The 21201-nt window shown below is 39.1% G+C and overlaps 1 protein-coding gene across 1 annotated transcript in view; it reads left to right on the forward strand.

The window, feature by feature from the left end:
• The window catches only part of LOC100665810 (phospholipid-transporting ATPase IB), a 267082-nt gene that overhangs the window by 115802 nt on the left and 130079 nt on the right, over positions 1-21201 (forward strand). The window contains exons 12-13 of the mRNA XM_064275196.1: positions 9679-9806; positions 11157-11234. Of these exons, the coding sequence (XP_064131266.1) occupies positions 9679-9806; positions 11157-11234 (206 nt within the window). The remainder of the gene's footprint in view (positions 1-9678; positions 9807-11156; positions 11235-21201) is intronic.

Genomic DNA, 21201 nt, shown 5'->3' on the forward strand with positions numbered 1-21201 from the left:
CATAATTCTGGCATCCCAGAATAAAAGGGATAAGAGTCAGGGTGGAAGCACAAGATTGAGTCAGATACACAAGGGTCCAAGTGATGGGCTCTCCTGCTGAAAAACCAAGAGACCTTGGGTAAGTTTTTTCACTTCTCTGAGCCTTACTCCTCACTGGGTTATTGGAGTGGGTTAGTACAATGCTTTGCATGCAATGAATGGTATCAAGAAAATCAGGACACTGGGTACAGCTCGTCTACCAATGAAAGATGGAAAGGCAAATTGGCATTTGGTATTAGAAGCTCAGCATTTTCTTGTTTGTGCCTTTCCATGTTTTTGGAATAAACCATTATATATTTGTCTTTTCTAGTCTTTCACCTCAGGATTTCAAATAGTTCTAACTTCCCTTGAGAAGACCTGTTTGGGAGCATTTTAGGAATAAAGAAAAGGAGACACAGACTTTGTAGATTGGATCAAAAATCAAGGATTTATTCTTATGAAATACCATTTTTAGATGTTACTTGCCCAGTTTTGATTTCAAGTTTATCGAATTTAGGTTATTTTAAATGAGTAACCTGGGTTTGAATTTGTTTTTTCAATTTGCTCTAGCCAAAGAATGCAACTATTAGCTTATTTTGAAACAGACATAAAAGCTTAAAAAAGCCACTGATATTTTAATGTATATATACATATATTTATCTATAAAATTTTAAGTTCTATATACTGTATAACGTTGGAGATTAAACTTGGGGAAGTACATGAATAACATTTAAATTGTTTGGATAATCTCTTTATGTTACTTGTAGAGAGATTCCTTTTGGGGTGAGCACTAAAACAGTTCTAATAAACAAACAAAAACCACACCCATTGCCATTGAGTTGATTCCAACTAGTTCTAATAAAAGGACGTAAAACTTCATATTTTATTTTTCTTTTACTCAATGTTGACTGTTCAAGGATTATTCTTTCATCTGAGCCTCTTCTGGTATCTTGTTCCAATATTCATTCTATTCACTTTAGAACCTCAACTTCTTCTTTTATGGGCTTTCACCAACAAAGTGTCCACAAGTCTATTTCATTCCCCTAAAGCTCTGTGTTCCACATTTCCTTTCAAACCAAAAAGAAAACCAAACCCATTACTATCCAGTTGACTCAGACTCGTAGAGACCCTATAGGACAGAGTGGAACCACCCCACAGGATTTCCAAGGCTGTAATCTTTATGGAAGCAGACGGCCAGAGGGGCTGGTGGGTTCAAACTGCCAACATTTTGATTAGCAGCTAAGCACTTAACCACTGCACTGCCAGGGCTCCTTAGTCCCTTCCTGGTACTTTGAATTTCTTTTATTCTCTTTCTGATCAGACTTCTTGAAAGAAGAGGCCACCCACACTGTTTCCACATCCTGACCTCCTAGTTACTCTTGGGCCCATTTTAATCTGTCACCCTCTTCAACCAATCTACTGAAGTTGTTGCTCAAGCTTATGAATAAATCCCTAAATGACAAACCCAGTGGTCATTTTTAAAGTCATGATCTCATTGGGCCTCTCTGTCACCTTCTGGGTTTTATTTAACCATTTCTTCCTAATTAAGCCCCAGAAACCTTGATCTACCTTTAAATGCTGGTGTTTATCAAAGTTCTGGGTTTACCAGATATTCCTCTTACATGTATATGCATGTGTACATTTTCCTCCCTAGAGGAGAGTCTTCATCAAGCTTCTCGGGGGTAGGTTGTTCTTACCCCAGATAATCTTTCTGAGAGAACTCATCTACTGTAATAATTTCAACTATTTCCCATCAGTTGATGTCTTCTGCCTGCTTGCTTCCAGCCCAGATCTCTTAAAGAGGTATTAACTCATTACTGCCCAAACATTGCCTTTCCAGAGGCCCCTTGGGCTTCTCAGCTCAGCGTGGGCAAAATGAAACTCATCTTCTTCCTCCTCAACTAGTTTCTTTTCTAGTATTCTCATGTAAATTTTAGGTACTGCCATTCATCCATTATTTGAGTTAGAAACATAAAGCTTACCCTTAAGTGTTCTTCTCAGTTTTGTTTTGTGCGGTTGAGTAGATTGATACTCAGCGACCCTATAAGTCAGAGTAGACTGGCCCATAGGGTTTCCCAGGCTGTAATCATTACAGAAGTGGATTAGCAGGCCTTTCTCCTTCAGAGCAGCTGGTGGGTTTGAACTGCCACCAACCTCTCAGTCAGCAGCTGAATGTTTAACCATTGTATCACTAGGGCTCCTAACTTGTTGCCTAGCCCTCCGTCAAATTACACTCAAATTCATTCTTCACAGAATTTTCAGAAGGATACGTATAAAAAATAATATGTCACGATAACTTCAGTAGTCTCCTACTGCCTACAACTGGGTTGGCAAACCATCCTCTGCAGGCCAAACCTAGCCCCCTGTTTTTGTAAATATATTTTATGGGGACACAGTCACGCTCATTCATTGACAAAGTATCTGTGGCCACTTTTGTGTCACAACGGCAGAGCTCAGTAGTGGAAACAGAGACCAGATGGCCCACCAAGCCTAAAACATGAACTTCTGGCCCTTTGCAGAAAACGTTTGCCAATCCCTGGCCTGCAGGATAAAGTTAAGACTTCCTTTAGGATGGCACTTCAGAACGTCTGTAATCTAATCCTGTCTTTATAGCATGCTATCTTGACACTTCTTACTTAGCACTTTACTTTCCATTAACCAAGGACTATAAGGAGCTCAGATGGAGCAGTGGTTAAGCGCTCAGTTGCTATCCCAAAGGTTGGTGGTTCGAACTCACCCAGCAGCTCCTTGGGAGAAAGGCCTGGTGATCTGCTCCTGTGAAGATTACAGCCTAGGAACCCTATGGGACACTCCTTTTATGTCACATGGAGTCGTCTTAGTAGGAAACAACTTGACAGCACCTAACAACAACAACCAAGGACTACTTTTCTGGTCTTTCTCCAATCCATCCTCCTGGCCTTTGGTTATGTGTTCCTTCTCCTCAAATACTCCTTGATCACTCCATGCCTGGACAACTCCCACTCCTAATTTCAGACTGAGATGAGGCATTTCCTCCTTCAGATGCATTAGTTTTACCTCCTTCCATTGTCTAGTAAGGACCTCCTCCTTTGGCTTCTGTAACAACATCCTTAATCAAGATCATTCAGCTCACTATCATCTTTTATAATTACCATTTATTTATTATCTCTCCCCTTCACTACATTGTGAGTTTTTGAGGACGGGAACCATTTTGCTTATCATTGGACAGTGCACTTACATAACAAGAGCTCAGTAATGAACTGATTGACTAAATGAAATAATGCAAGAATTGAAACAGAACTCTGAAGTTTTCTAGTCCTGCCACTTGTTACATTGCATATGAAGCTGAGACTCTGAATGTTTACGAGAAATCACAGAAGGCAGTTAGTGGCTTATTTGCAATAAGAACCCCTAATTGGCTCTGGACTAAACTACTCTGCCCAGGACATTCTTGTCCAAAGGGAAAAACAAACAAACAAAAAACTACTGGGTGATTAAAGCTATAGCTACATTTTCAGTAATTAATAAATTTGGCAAAGCACTAAAGGCTTTTGTCTAAGTTTCTCTGTCCCTAAAATAGTCATACTTATTCCTGGCTCTAGTTTTATTAAAAGAATTTTTGTGAACATAAAAATAATGTAGTAAGTATGGTAATATAATCTTAGCCAATAAGGGAAAGTCAGTAAATGCAAAGTGAAAGAGTTTGAATAAAACTTCAGTTTTAGGTTGTTGGAATTTAGAAATCTAGATTTAGCTACTATTGTTCTAAATTATAGGTATGGTCTCTTTTAAGAAAAATGGCTCTAAGATTTTAACTTACAAATAATATTTACTATTTAATTCTGCCTATATTAATACAGGTTTGTATAACAGAAAAAGCAGGAAAAAGACATCAAACACCTGGAAACTGAACAACACCTTGCTCAAAAAACACTGGGTTATAGAAGAAATTAAGGAGGGAATAAAGAAATTCATAGAATCCAATGAGAATGCAACACTTCCTATCAGAACCTTTGGGACACAGCTAAAGCAGTGCTCAGAAGTCAATTTATAGCACTAAATGCACACATCTGAAAAGGAGAAAGGGCCCAAATCAAAGAATTATCCCTACAACTTGAATAAATAGAGGGCAACAAAAGAAACCCTCAGCACCAAAAGAAAGCAAATAATAAAAATTAGAGCAGAATTCAATGAAATAGAGAACAGGAAAACAATTGGAAGAGTTAACAAGACCAAAAGCTTGTTCTTTGAAAAGATCAATAAAATCGATAAACCACTGGCCAAACTGACAAAAAAAAAAAAGGAGAGGCAGAAAATAACCTGAATAAGAAATGAGTTGGGCTATATCACAACACGCCCAAATGAAATTGGAAGAATCATATCAGATTATATGAAAAATTTTATTCTAACAAATTTGAAAACCTAGAAGAAATGAAAAAAGTTCTAGAAACACACTACCTACCTAAACTAACACAAACAGAAGAACAACTAAATAAAATCATAAAAAAAAGAAGAGATTGGAAAGGCAATTTAAAAACTCCCAACAAAAAAAAAGCCCTGACCCTGATGGATTCACTGCAGAATTCTACCAAACTTTCAGAGAAGATTTAACACCACTACTACTAAAGATATTTCAGACCATGGAATACTCCCAATCTCATTCCATCAAGCCAGCATAGCATAATCCTGAACCAAAACCAGATAAAGACACCACAAAAAAAGAAAATTACAGACCTATATCCCTCATGAATTTAGATGCAAAAATCCTCAACAAAATTCTAGCCAATAGAATTCAACAACATATCAAAAAAATAATCCACCATGACCAAGTGAGACTCATACCAGGTATGCAGGGATGGTTCAACATTAGAAAAACAATTAATGTAATCCACCACATAAATAAAACAAAAGACGAGAACCACATGATCTTATCAATTGATGCAGAAAAGGCATTTGACAAAGTCCAACACCCATTCATAATAAAAACTCTCAGCTAAATAGAAGGAAACAGAGGAAACCCTGGTGGCATAGTTGTTAAGTGGTATGCATGCTAACCACAAGGTCAGTAGTTCAAATCCACCAGGCGCTTCTTGGAAACCCTATGTGGCCATTCTACTCTGCCCTATAAGGTTGCTATGAGTTGGAATCGACTTGATGGCAGCGGGTAAATAGGAATAGAAGGGAAATTCCTCAACATGATAAAGGACATCTATACAAAGTCAACAGCCAACATCATCCTAAATGGAGAGAGTCTGAAAGCAATCCTCTTAAGAATGGGAACCAGACAAGGATGCCCTTTATCACCACTCTTATTTCACATTGTGCTGGAGGTCCTAGCCAGAGCAATTAGGCTAGATAAAGAAATAAGGGACATCCAAATTGGCAATGAAGAAGTAAACATATCTCTATTTGCAGATGACATGATCTTATATACAGAAAACCTTAAAGAATCCACAAGAAAACTACTGAAACTAATAAAAGAGTTCAGCAGAGTATCAGGATACAAAATAAATGTACACAAATCAGTTGGATTCCTCTACACTGAAAGAGAGAACATCGAAGAGGAAATCACCAAATCAATACTATCTACAATAGCTCCCAAGAAAATAAAATACTTAGGAATAAATCTAACCAGAGACATAAAAGACCTATACAAAGAAAACTACAAGACACTACTGCAGGAAATCAAAAGAGACCTATACAACTGGAAAAACATACCTTGCTCATGGATAGGAAGACTTACCATTCTGAAAACATCTCTTCTACCAAAATCAATCTATACATACAATGCAATCTTGATCCAAATTCCAGTGACATTTTTTAATGTGATGGGGAAACAAATCATCAACTTCATTTGGAAAAAGAAGAGGCCCTAGATAAGTAAAGCATTAATGAAAAAGAAGAACAAAGTGAGAGGTCTCATGCTACCCGATTTTAGAACATATTATACCACCACAGTAGTCAAAACAGCCTGGTACTGGTACAACAACAGGTACATAGACCAAAGGCACAGAATTGAGAAACCAGACATAAATCCATCCACATACAAGCAGCTGATATTTGACAAAGGCCCAAAATCCATTAAATGGGCAAAAGACAGTCTCTTTAACAACTGGTACTAGCATAACTGGATAATCATCTGCAAAAAAATGGAACAAGACTCATACCTCACAAAAACTAACTCAAAATTTATCAAAGACCAAAATATAAAATCTAAAACAATAAAGATTATAGAAGAAAAATAAGGACAATGTGAAGCACCCTAATACATGGCATAAACAGTATACAAAACATTACTAACAATGCACAAATACCAGAAAAGAAACTAGATAACTGGGGGCTTCTCTAAAATCAAACACTTATGCTCATCAAAAGACTTCACCAAAAGAGTAAAAAGACTACCTACAAACGGAAAAAGTTTTTGGAAAATCGACATGATACTGCAAAAACTCAGCAACAAAAAGACAAATAACCCAATTAAAAAATGGGCAAAGGATATGAACAGGCACTTCCCCAAAGAAGACATTCAGGCAGCTAACAGATACATGAGGAAATGCTCGCAATCATTAGCCATTAGAGTAATCGAAATCAAAACTACAATGAGATACCATCTCACCCCAGCGAGGCTGGCATTAATCCAAAAACCACAAAATAATAAATTTTGGAGAGGTTGTGGAGAGACTGGAACACCTATACACTGCTGGTACAACCAAGCTGGAAATAGAACTACCACACTATTGAGCAATTCCACTCCTTGGAATATATCCTTGAGAAATAAGAGCCTTTATGTGAACAGATATATGCACACCCATGTTCATTGCAGCACTGTTTACAGTAGCAAAAAGACGGAAACAACCAAGGTGCCATCAACAGATGAATGGATAAACAAATTATAGTACATTCACACAATGTAATACTATGCAATGACGAAGAATGACGATGAATATGTGGAACATCTCATAACATGAAGGAATCTGGAAGGCACTATGCTGAGTGAAATTAGTCATTTGCAAAAGGACAAATATTGTATGAGACCACTATTATAAGAACTCAAGGAAAAGTTTAAACAGAGAAGAAAATATTCGTTGATGGTTATGAGGGTGGGGAGGAAGGGAGAGGGGTATTCACTAATTAGATAATAGACAAGAACTATTTTAGGTGAAGGGAAAAACAACACACAAAACAGGGGAGGTCAGCACAACTGGACTAAACCAAAAGCAGTTTCCTGAATACAACCAAATGCTTCAAAGGCCAGAGTAGCAGAGACAGGGGTCTGGGAATCATGGTTTCAGGGGACATCTAGGTCAATTGGCATAACAAAGTGTATTAAGAAAATGCTCTGTCTCTCACTTTGGCGAGTGGCACCTGGGGTCTTAAAAGCTAGCAAGTGGCCATCTAAGATGCATCAGTTGGCCTCAAACCACCTGGAGCAAAGGAGAATGAAGAACAGCAAAGACACAAGTAATTATGAGCCCAAGAGACAGAAAGGGCCACATAAACCAGAGACTATATCAGCCTGAGGCCAGAAGAACTATATGGTGTCCGGCTACAACCGATGACTGCCCTGACAGGGAACATAACAGAGAATCCTTAATGGAACAGGAGAACAGTGGGATGCAGACCACAAATACTCAAAAAAAGACCAGACTTAATGGTCTGACTGAGACTGGAGGGACCCCAGAGGTGATGGCTCCTGGACCCTCTGTTAGCCCAAGACTGGAACCATTCCCAAAGCCAACTCTTCGGGCAGGGATTAGACTAGAAGATAGAAAATGGTCCTGTTGAGGAGTGAGCTTCTTGGCTGAAGCAGACACATGAGACTATGTGGGCAGCTCCTGCCTGGAGGCGAGATGAGAATGCAGAAGGGGACAGGAGCTGGTTGAATGGACATGGGAAATACAGGGTGGAGAAGAGGAGTGTACTGTCACTTTAGGGGGACAGCAGCTAGGGTTACACAGCAGGGAGTATATGAGTTTTTGTATGAGAGACTGACTTGCTTTGTAAACTTTCACTTAAAAGCACAATAAAAAAAGTTTTTTTTAACATAGAAAAATTAAAAAAATCCATTGTCACTGTCTCTACATACTTATCTATATCTACATCTGTATCAATATCTATTTTCTATCTACTGGATAACATGAAGGTATAGGAGAACCAATTACATATTATATACATTTTTGAGAAAAAAAAATGCTCTCTGCTTCTCTAGAAAATGTAACACCTTACTTTTGTATCTGCAGCAATATCCTAAGTGAAATATTAATTTTCAGAGGGGCTTTATTGTTAAGTCACTGTAATGAACATTATGTTAAAAGTGCATACTCAGATTAAAGCTTGTCTTTCTGGTGACATTTTGCAGTAGGAAAAAAAATACAGATTTGTGATTAATTATGTGTATCCTTTACAAAGAAATTTGTGTTTATTCTTTTCAATTATAACCCCTCCCCTCCAACGTAGCCATATAAATTTAAGCCATAACATACATGTTTTTAGAAAGTTTTTATAAGTCCATGAGTATAAGCCCCTGAATACTTTCTAGAGATTTTTAGATAGCTTTCTGCGAAGTTAGGTTGAATTCTTTTTGGAAAATTACTCTTATAAACTCACCCATCTTTAAAAGAAAATTTTAAATCACTAGATTTTACCAAGTATCACGATCTTTTTTTAAAATCTCACTTTCGTTCTTTCCCTGAGTTAAAAAAATTGTAATAATGTTATATCATTTTTAACATTAGTTTTCCAAATGCTGTTTCCCATCTCTGTGACTTCAGACCTACTTCTAGCTAGAACGTTCTCCTTATTCCCTTCCCCTCATCTCCTGCGTTTAACAAACTCACTTCTTCAAAACTTGGCTCCCTCCCTTTTCTGTAACTCCTTTCTAGACACTCCACTTTGTGTTTCAGTCGCCATACTTAACGCTCATTAGTTCTATCATGGGATCCATCATGCCGTAATTGTTGGCTTGCCTATCTCAAGCTACAGTCTAAGCTCTCTGTCTTATTAGATCTTGTATCTCCAGCCCTTCCCATACTGCCTATTACATGGCTGGTGCCTAACGAGTATTTTAAAAACTGATTTGTATTTGTGTTCACTTAACTATACTTTAGGGGCCTTGGTGGGTCAATGGTTAAGAGCTTGGCTTAACTGAAAGGCTGGCGATCTGAACCCATTCAGATGCTCCACAGGAGAAAGACCTGGTGTTCTGCTCCCTTATGAGTCGATTCCAACTCATAGTGACCCTACGTACAACAGAACAAAATGCTGTCTGGTCCTGCACCGCCCTCACAATCGTTGCTATGTTTGAGCCCATTATTGCAGCTAAGCTACTTTGTCATTTCATCTAGTTGAAGGTCTTCTTCTTTATTCCTGGCCCTCTACCTAGCATAATGTCCTTCTCCAGGGACTGGTCCCTCCTGATAACATGTCCAAAGTAAGTGAGACAACGTACCACCACTTTCCCTTCTAAAGATTACAACCTACAAAGCCTTATGGGACAGTTCTACCTTGTCACATGGGGTCACCATAAGTCGAAATTAGACTAGACAGCATCTAACAATAACAACTATATTTTTAATAGTAATTTTCATGGTAAAATCCAAAGCTTTTAAACAAAACAATGCAATATATATATATATGTATTTCCTGAAGTCGTGATGCGATTCCTCTAATTTCCTTCTATAGATTTCACCTCTGGCAACTTCGGGTTTGACCTACTGGTGTTCATCATCTTGTACCACAATCTCATTCCCATTAGCCTGCTGGTGACGCTTGAAATTGTGAAATATACTCAGGGTCTGTTTATAAACTGGGTGAGTATTAAAATCAGAGAGTTAAAAACATTCTCTCCCAAGCTATGGCTTTTGTTTTCTTTCTAAGAATCCTATTAAGAATAATTTTAAGAATCATTGTTGTTAGTTGCCATTGAGCCGACTCCAGCTCGTGGTGACCTTATGTATAACAGAACGAAACATCGCCCGGTCCTAAGCCAGCTATCATATTTGAGAGGAGTCCCTGGGTGGTGCAAACAGTGAAGCACTCAGCTATTGACCAAAAGGTTGGTGGTTCAAACCCACCCAGAAGCATCTCAGAAGTAAAGCCTGGTGATCTGCTTCTGAGAGGTCATAGCCTGAAAACATTATGGAGCAGTTCTATTCTGCACACCCAGGGTCACCATGAGTCAGAATCAACTCTGTGGAAACTGGTTTGGTTTTATTCATTTTATGGCAGGGCCAGTGCAGCTGAATGACCCCTGATCCTCTCGACAGTCAAGCCGAGCACTGGTTTTAACCTGGCATTAACCTGGGCCTCTCTGGGTCACTCTGAGGACATTATTTTTTCAGGTTTTATTTTGGCTGATAAGAAAGATTTAAGAGATAGTGGTTCAGTATCACTTATAATAGAAAGTGGTAGGAGAAAGTTAATCCATTAAAATTCAGGCTCCTCGAAGAGGAGGAGTGTCCAGTAGACTTACCGATGGAGTCTGACATCTTGGGAGCAACATCCATGGAAAGAATGACAGACCCATAGTCATTCCAGAATCACTTCAAATTAAAGAAGAGATTTCTTAGGTGACAGCCTGATTGTAGTTAATACTCAGCAAATTTAACAAAGTAATTTTCCAATTCGAATGTAGGGTTGAAATTTTAGTTGTACTTTAAAATTCTTTGCTTTTAAATAAAATTATATGTCATTGGATTACTATCAGTTGAAAGGGGATATTATTGTAACAGAAACGATGTGTGAGGAAGTGCTTTCAAAGGCATTCTCATTTAATTTTCACAACCATGCCATGAGATCCATGTTCTTACTCCCATTTTACAGGTGCGGTAACTGAGACACAAAGACATACATTAACTTACTCAGGGTCGCACAATGTGTCTGAGACAGAGCCAGGATCTGAAAGCCAAGTCTCCCAATTCCAAATCACCATCACAGCCACATTTGTTCCTCCGTGGCATTGCCTCTTCTGAATTGACTCTCCCAGTACATGTGAAAAACTAGCACGTATCTGTTTAAAGCCAAGTATTCTAGACTCTCCTTTGTGAATTCTTTCTAAATGGCAACCACGCTGGAAAATGAGGGACCATATAGGCTTCCTGAAGAAACTTTGAGCTTTAGTTCTGACTCTGTGCCTTAGATTATATTTTTGTTTCTTGCAGGATGAAGACATGCACTTTAAAGAAAACAACCTCTATGCCGTGGCCAGAACGTCAAATCTCAATGAAGAGCTGGGGCAGGTGAGAGCCACTTTCAGGATTAGGCTTCCAGGATGGGAGCATCAGAGGAGGATTTTAGGAAGAGTTTATGCAGAGTTCAAGTGCCACCTTCAGCCACAGGGTATAGTTTAAATTGACACTTGTGGAGCCAGGTGGGGATTTAAAAGTATAATTTGTTCAAAATACTGGGAGGCGGGGCCAAGATGGTGGACTAGGTAGACGCTACCTCGGATCCCTCTTGCAACAAAGACTCGGAAAAACAAGTGAATCGATCAAGTACATAACAATCTACGAACCCTGAACAACAAACACAGAATTAGAGACGGAAAATGAACAAATACGGGGAAGCAGCGACTCTTTTCGGAGCCTGGAGCCAGCATCCCAGTCAGGTAACCTTTGGCGCCCGATTTAGGGCAGAGCCCAGGGAAGCTGACGGTGCAAACAAGGGGCCCAGCCCTACCCCCTGAACTCACCCCGGGAGGGGGCCCAGCCAGTTCGTGCAGGTGGCGTGGTGACGCAGCCATGGGAGAAGTCCCCGGGAGGCAGTGACTGGTCTTGGAGCTGGGAGAGCAGCGTCCCAGCCGGGGAATCGTCCTGCCCCGATTTTGGCTGGGCGCTGTCACGGCACAAGAACGGAGAGCTGCTCCACTCCCCTGAACTAACCCCGGGAGGGGGCCCAGCTCGTCCTCGGGGGCGGCGCGACGATGCGGCTGGCTGGACGAGAAGTCCCCGGGAGGCAGCGACTGATTTTGGAGCCGAGAGTAAAGCGTCCCAGCAGGGAAACCTTGACGCTAGGATTTGGACTGGCAGCAGGTGGCTTCAGAGGGCCAGACCCCCGGGGGCAATCTCCACACAGCCAGCACACATAGGCGACACACCCCGCATGAATCTCAGATATAATAGTCATTCCAAGCAAGACAAGCAACTCTGGCTATATTCTGAGGTGCTACTCTCCTATCTCTCTGATCCCTCCCCCTCCCTCCCCAGGCGGCTTCGTTAACATTGGAATTGCCTGAGCCAGAGGGAGAACGGCTCCGGCTCCGTGTGGCTTTGCTTCCCCCCCACTTTTTTTTTTCTTTTGGTCTTTTCCTAGCCCACTCTTTCAGCCTGAGAGAAGGAACAAAACAAAACAAAAAAAAACCCAGGGACCAAAAATCCACCCCTAATTGGACTAAAAACACAGAACCAGCTACAGCCAAACATATATGATCCAAATCTCAGACTTTCATCCTTACAGGGAACAAGGTGGCAGTTATAATCCAAAGGCAATTCTGATAGGGATCTGACTGCATTTTTTTTTTTAGCGGATTTTCTGGAAAAACTAGTTTCCCAGTGATGGCTCAGAGACAGCAGTCCATATCAAACCACATAAAGAAGCAGACCATGACAGCTTCTCCAACCCCCCAAACAAAAGAATCAAAATCTTTCCCCAATGAAGATACAATCCTGGAATTATCAGATACAGAATATAAAAAACTAATTTACAGAATGCTTCAAGACATCAGAAATGAAATAAGGCAAACTGCAGAAAAAGGCAAGGAACACACTGATAAAACTGTTGAAGAACTCAAAAAGATTATTCAAGAACATAGTGGAAAAATTAATAAGTTGCAAGAATCCATAGAGAGACAGCATGTAGAAATCCAAAAGATTAACAATAAAATTACAGAATTAGAAGTCAGAGGAGCAGACTCGAGCAATTAGAATGCAGACGGGGACATCTGGAGGACCAGGGAATTAACACCAACATAGCTGAAAAAAAATCAGATAAAAGAATTAAAAAAAATGAAGAAACCCTAAGAATCATGTGGGACTCTATCAAGAAGGATAACTTGCGTGTGATTGGAGTCCCAGAACAGGGAGGGAGGACAGAAAACACAGAGAAAATAGTTGAAGAACTCCTGACAGAAAACTTCCCTGACATCATGAAAGACGAAAGGATATCTATCCAAGATGCTCATCGAACCCCATTTGAGATTGATCCAAAAAGAAAAACACCAAGACATATTATCATCAAACTCGCCAAAACCAAAGATAAAGAGAAAATTTTAAAAGCAGCCAGGGAGAAAAGAAAGGTTTCCTTCAAGGGAGAATCAATAAGAATAAGTTCAGACTACTCAGCAGACACCATGCAGGCAAGAAGGGAATGGGAGGACATATACAGAGCACTGAAGGAGAAAAACTGCCAGCCAAGGATCATATATCCAGCAAAACTCTCTCTGAAATATGATGGCAAAATTAAGATATTTACAGATAAACACAAGTTTAGAGAATTTGCAAAAACCAAACCAAAGCTACAAGAAATACTAAAGGAAATTGTTTGGTCAGAAAACCAATAATATCAGATATCAGCACAACACAAGGTCACAAAACAGAACATCCTGATATCAACTTAAATAGGGAAATCACAAAAACAAATTAAGATTTAAAAAAAAAAATACTCATAACAGGGAATCACGGAAGTCGATATGTAAAAGATCACAATAATCAAAAAGAGGGACTAAATACAGGTGGCATAGAACTGCCATATGGAGAGTGATACAAGGCAATATAGAACAATACAAGTTAGGTTTTTACTTAGAAAAATAGGGGTAAATAATAAGGTAACCACAAAGAGGTATAACAACTCAGTAACTCAAGATAAAAGCCAAGAAAAACGTAACGACTCAACAAATATAAAGTCAAACACTACGAAAATGAGGATCTCACAATTTATTAAGAAAAACGTCTCAGCACAAAAAAGTATTTGGAAAAATGAAATTGTCGACAACACACATAAAAAGGCATCAAAATGACAACACTAAACATTTATCTGTAATTACGCTGAATGTAAATGGACTAAATGCACCAATAAAGAGACAGAGAGTTTCGGACTAGATAAAGAAACACGATCCGTGAATATGCTGCCTACAACAGACACACCTTAGACTTAGAGACACAAACAAACTAAAACTCAAAGGCTGGAAAAAAATATATCAAGCAAACAATGAGCAAAAAAGAAGAGGAGTAGCAATATTAATTTCTGACAAAATAGACTTTAGACTTAAATCCACCACAAAGGATAAAGAAGGACACTACATAATGATAAAAGGGACAATTGATCAGGAAGACATAACCATATTAAATATTTATGCACCCAATGACAGGGCTGCAAGATACATAAATCAAATTTTAACAGAACTGAAAAGTGAGATAGACACCTCCACAATTATAGTAGGAGACTTCAACACACCACTTTCGGAGAAGGACAGGACATCCAGTAAGAAGCTCAATAGAGACACGGAAGACCTACTTACAACAATCAACCAACTTGACCTCATTGACTTATACAGAACTCTCCACCCAACTGCTGCAAAGTATACTTTTTTTTTCTAGTGCACATGGAACATTCTCTAGAATAGACCACATATTAGGTCATAAAACAAATCTTTGCAGAGTCCAAAACATCGAAATATTACAAAGCATCTTCTCAGACCACAAGGCAATAAAACTAGAAATCAATAACAGAAAAACTAGGGAAAAGAAATCAAATACTTGGAAACTGAACAATACCCTCCGTGAAAAAAGACTGGGTTATAGAAGACATCAAGGAGGGAATAAGGAAATTCATAGAATGCAACGAGAATGAAAATACTTCCTATCAAAACCTCTGGGACACAGCAAAAGCAGTGCTCAGAGGCCAATTTATATCGATAAATGCACACATACAAAAAGAAGAAAGAGCCAAAATCAGAGAACTGTCCCGACAACTTGAACAAATAGAAAGTGAGCAACAAAAGAACCCATCAGCCACCAGAAGAAAACAAATAATAAAAATTAGAGCTGAGCTAAATGAATTAGAGAACAGAAAAACAATTGAAAGAATTAACAAAGCCAAAAGCTGGTTCTTTGAAAAAATTAACAAAATTGATAAACCATTGGCTAGACTGACTAAAGAAATACAGGAAAGGAAACAAATAACCCGAATAAGAAATGAGAAGGACCACATCACAACAGAACCAACTGAAATTAAAAGAATCATATCATTATTACGAAAAATTGTACTCTAACAAATTTGCAAACCTAGAAGAAATGGATGAATTCCTGGAAAAACACTACCTACCTAAACTAACACATTCAGAAGTAGAACAACTAAATAGACCCATAACAAAAAAAGAGATTGAGACGGTAATCAAAAAACTCCCAACAAAAAGAGCCCTGGCCTGGATGGCTTCACTGCAGAGTTCTACCAAACGTTCAGAGAAGAGTTAACACCACTACTACTGAAGGTATTTCAAAGCATAGAAAATGACGGAATACTACCCAACTCATTCTATGAAGCCACCATCTCCCTGATACCAAAACCAGGTAAAGACATTACAGAAAAAGAAAATTACAGACCTATATCCCTCATGAACATAGATGCAAAAATCCTCAACAAAATTCTTGCCAATAGAATTCCACAACATATCAAAAAAATAATTCACCACGATCAAGTGGGATTTATACCAGGTATGCAAGGCTGGTTTAATATCAGAAAAACCATCAATGTAATCCATCACATAAATAAAACAAAAGACAAAAACCACATGATCTTATCAATTGATGCAGAAAAGGCATTTGACAAAGTCCAACACCCATTTATGATAAAAACTCTCACCAAAATAGGAATTGAAGGAAAATTCCTCAACATAACAAAGGGTATCTATGCAAAGCCAACAGCCAACATCACTCTAAATAGAGAGAAGCTGAAAGCATTTCCCTTGAGAACGGGAACCAGACAAGGATGCCCTTTATCACCGCTCTTATTCAACATTGTGCTAGAAGTCCTAGCCAGGGCAATTAGGCTAGACAAAGAAATAAAAGGCATCCGGATTGGCATGGAGGAAGTAAAATTATCTCTATTTGCAGATGGCATGATCTTATACACAGAAAACCCTAAGGAATCCTCTAGAAAACTACTGAAACTAATAGAAGAGTTTGGCAGAGTCTCAGATTATAAAAGAAGCATACAAAAATCACTTGGATTCCTCTACATCAACAAAAAGAACATCGAAGAGGAAATAACCAAATCAATACCATTCACAGTAGCCCCCAAGAAGATGAAATACTTAGGAATAAATCTTACCAAGGATGTAAAAGACCTATACAAAGAAAACTACAAAGCTCTACTACAAGAAATTCAAAAGGATATACTTAAGTGGAAAAACATACCTTGCAGGCGGAGCCAAGATGGCGGACTAGGCAGACGTTACCTCGGATCCCTCTTACAACAAAGACACGGAAAAACAAGTGAATCGATCACATACATAACAATCTACGAATCCTGAACAACAAACACAGATTTAGAGACGGAGAACGAACTAATACGGGGAAGCAGCGATTGTTTCCAGAGCCTGGAGCCAGCGTACCAGTCAGGTACGGCACAAGCACAGAGACCTGCTCCACCCCCCTGAACTAACCCCGGGAGGGGGACCAGCCGGTTCCACGGGCGGCGTGGGACGCAGCCGGTAGGAGAAGTCCCCGGGAGGCAGTGACTGATCTTGGAGCAGAAAGAGCAGCATCCGAGCCGGGGAACCGTCCCGCAGGGATTTGGACTGGACGCAGGTACGCCATAAACACGGAGAGTTGCTCCACCCCCTGAACTAACCCCGGGAAGGGGACCAGCCAGTTCGTGCAGGTGGCGTGGGACGCAGCCGGTAGGAGAAGTCCCCGGGAGGTAGCGACTGGTATTGGAGTGGGGAGAACAGCGTTCCAGCCAGGACACTCGGTCGCGGCACAAGCACAGGGAGCTACTCCACCCATCTGAACTAACCCCGGGAGGGGGCCCACCTAGTTCACGGGGGCGGCACGGCCACGCGGCTGGAGAGACGAGAAGTCCCCGGGAGGCAGCGACTGATTTTGGAGTTGAGAGTGCACCGTCCCAGTAGGGGAGCCTTGACGCTGGGCGTGGGGCTGGAAGCGGAGGATCTGACCGTGACTCCAGCGGGCCAGACCCCCTGGGGGCAATCTCCACACAGCCAGCACACATAGGCGACGCCCGCGGGAATCTCAGATATAACAGTCATTCCAAGCAAGACAAGCAACTCTGGCTATATTCTGAGGTGCTACTCTCCTATCTCTCTGTTCCCTCCCCCACCCTTCCCAGGCGGCTTCATTAACATCTGAATAGCCTGAGCCAAAGGGAGAACTCTGATAGGGATCTGACTGCAGTTTTTTTTTAGCGGATTTTCTGGAAAAACTAGTTTCCCAGTGATGGCTCGGAGACAACAATCCATATCAAACCACTTAAAGAAGCAGACCGGGACAGCTTCTCCAACCCCCCAAACAAAAGAATCAAAATCTTTCCCAAATGAAGATACAATTTTGGAATTATCAGATACAGAATATAAAAAACTAATTTACAGAATGCTTAATGATATCACAAATGAAATTAGGATATCTGCAGAAAAAGCCAAGGAACACACTGATAAAACTGTTGAAGAACTCAAAAAGATAATTCAAGAACATAGTGGAAAAATTAATAAGTTGCAAGAATCCATAGAGAGACAACATGTAGAAATCCAAAAGATTAACAATAAAATAACAGAATTAGACAACGTAATAGGAAGTCAGAGGAGCAGACTCGAGCAATTAGAATGCAGACTGGGACATCTGGAGGACCAGGGAATCAACACCAACATAGCTGAAAAAAAATCAGATAAAAGAATTAAAAAAAATGAAGAAACCCTAAGAATTATGTGGGACTCTATCAAGAAGGATAACCTGCGGGTGATTGGAGTCCCAGAACAGGGAGGGGGGACAGAAAACACAGAGAAAATAGTTGAAGAACTTCTGACAGAAAACTTCCCTGACATCATGAAAGACGAAAGGATATCTATCCAAGATGCTCATCGAACCCCATTTAAGATTGATCCAAAAAGAAAAACACCAAGACATATTATCATCAAACTCACCAAAACCAAAGATAAACAGAAAATTTTAAAAGCAGCCAGGGAGAAAAGAAAGGTTTCCTTCAAGGGAGAATCAATAAGAATATGTTCTGACTACTCAGCAGAAACCTTGCAGGCAAGAAGGGAATGGGAGGACATATACAGAGCACTGAAGGAGAAAAACTGCCAGCCAAGGATCATATATCCAGCAAAACTCTCTCTGAAATATGAAGGCGAAATTAAGATATTTACAGACAAACACAAGTTTAGAGAATTTGCAAAAACCAAACCAAAGCTACAAGAAATACTAAAGGATATTGTTTGGTCAGAGAACCAATAATATCAGATATCAGCACAACACAAGGTCACAAAACAGAACGTCCTGATATCAACTCAAATAGGGAAATCACAAAAACAAACAAATTAAGATTAATTAAAAAAAAAAAATACACATAACAGGGAATCATGGAAGTCAATAGGTAAAAGATCACAATAATCAAAAAGAGGGACTAAATACAGGAGGCATTGAACTGCCATATGGAGAGTGATACAAGGCGATATAGAACAATACAAGTTAGGTTTTTACTTAGAAAAATAGGGGTATATAATGAGGTAACCACAAAAAGGTATAACAACTCTATAACTCAAGACAAAAACCAAGAAAAACGTAACGACTCAACTAACATAAAGTCAAACACTATGAAAATGAGGATCTCACAATTTACTAAGAAAAACGCCTCAGCACAAAAAAGTATGTGGAAAAATGAAATTGTCAACAACGCACATAAAAAGGCATCAAAATGACAGCACTAAAAACTTATTTATCTATAATTACCCTGAATGTAAATGGACTAAATGCACCAATAAAGAGACAGAGAGTCACAGACTGGATAAAGAAACACGATCCATCTATATGCTGCCTACAAGAGACACACCTTAGACTTAGAGACTCAAACAAACTAAAACTCAAAGGATGGAAAAAAGTATATCAAGCAAACAATAAGCAAAAAAGAAGAGGAGTAGCAATATTAATTTCTGACAAAATAGACTTTAGACTTAAATCCACCACAAAGGATAAAGAAGGACACTATATAATGATAAAAGGGACAATTGATCAGGAAGACATAACCATATTAAATATTTACGCACCCAATGACAGGGCTGCAAGATACATAAATCAAATTTTAACAGAACTGAAAAGCGAGATAGATACCTCCACAATTATAGTAGGAGACTTCAACACACCACTTTCGGAGAAGGACAGGACATCCAGTAAGAAGCTCAACAGAGACACGGAAGATCTAATTACAACAATCAACCAACTTGACCTCATTGACTTATACAGAACTCTCCACCCAACTGCTGCAAAATATACTTTTTTTTCCAGCGCACATGGAACATTCTCTAGAATAGACCACATATTAGGTCATAAAACAAACCTTTGCAGAGTCCAAAACATCGAAATATTACAAAGCATCTTCTCAGATCACAAGGCAATAAAACTAGAGATCAATAACAGAAAAACGAGGGAAAAGAAATCAAATACTTGGAAAATGAACAATACCCTCCTGAAAAAAGACTGGGTTATAGAAGACATCAAGGAGGGAATAAGGAAATTCATAGAAAGCAACGAGAATGAAAATACTTCCTATCAAAACCTCTGGGACACAGCAAAAGCAGTGCTCAGAGGCCAATTTATATCGATAAATGCACACATACAAAAAGAAGAAAGAGCCACAATCAGAGAACTGTCCCTACAACTTGAACAAATAGAAAGTGAGCAACAAAAGAATCCATCAGGCACCAGAAGAAAACAAATAATAAAAATTAGAGCTGAACTAAATGAATTAGAGAACAGAAAAACAATTGAAAGAATCAACAAAGCCAAAAGCTGGTTCTTTGAAAAAATTAACAAAATTGATAAACCATTGGCTAGACTGACTAAAGAAATACAGGAAAGGAAACAAATAACCCGAATAAGAAATGAGAAGGACCACATCACAACAGAACCAAATGAAATTAAAAGAATCATTTCAGATTATTATGAAAAATTGTACTCTAACAAATTTGAAAACCTAGAAGAAATGGATGAATTCCTGGAAAAACACTACCTACCTAAACTAACACATTCAGAAGTAGAACAACTAAATAGACCCATAACAAAAAAAGAGATTGAAACGGTAATCAAAAAACTCCCAACAAAAAAAAGTCCTGGCCCGGACGGCTTCACTGCAGAGTTCTACCAAATTTTCAGAGAAGAGTTAACACCACTACTACTAAAGGTATTCCAAAGCATAGAAAATGACGGAATACTACCCAACTCATTCTATGAAGCCACCATCTCCCTGATACCAAAACCAGGTAAAGACATTACAAAAAAAGAAAATTATAGACCTATATCCCTCATGAACATTGATGCAAAAATCCTCAACAAAATTCTAGCCAATAGAATCCAACAACACATCAAAAAAGTAATTCACCCTGATCAAGTGGGATTTATACCAGGTATGCAAGGCTGGTTTAATATCAGAAAAACCATTAATGTAATCCATCACATAAATAAAACAAAAGACAAAAACCACATGATCTTATCAATTGATGCAGAAAAGGCATTTGACAAAGTCCAACACCCATTCATGATAAAAACTCTTACCAAAATAGGAATTGAAGGAAAATTCCTCAACATAATAAAGGGCATCTATGCAAAGCCAACAGCCAATGTCACTCTAAATGGAGAGAACCTGAAAGCATTTCCCTTGAGAACGGGAACCAGACAAGGATGCCCTTTATCACCGCTCTTATTCAACATCGTGTTGGAAGTCTTAGCCAGGGCAATCAGGCTAGACAAAGAAATAAAAGGTATCCGGATTGGCAAGGAAGAAGTAAAGTTATCACTATTTGCAGATGACATGATTATATACACAGAAAACCCTAAGGAATCCTCCAGAAAACTACTGAAACTAATAGAAGAGTTTGGCAGAGTCTCAGGTTATAAAATAAACATACAAAAATCACTTGGATTCCTCTACATCAACAAAAAGAACACCGAAGAGGAAATAACCAAATCAATACCATTC

The sequence above is a fragment of the Loxodonta africana genome, chromosome 23 (assembly GCF_030014295.1).
Source record: "Loxodonta africana isolate mLoxAfr1 chromosome 23, mLoxAfr1.hap2, whole genome shotgun sequence".
Classification (NCBI taxonomy): domain Eukaryota; kingdom Metazoa; phylum Chordata; class Mammalia; order Proboscidea; family Elephantidae; genus Loxodonta; species Loxodonta africana.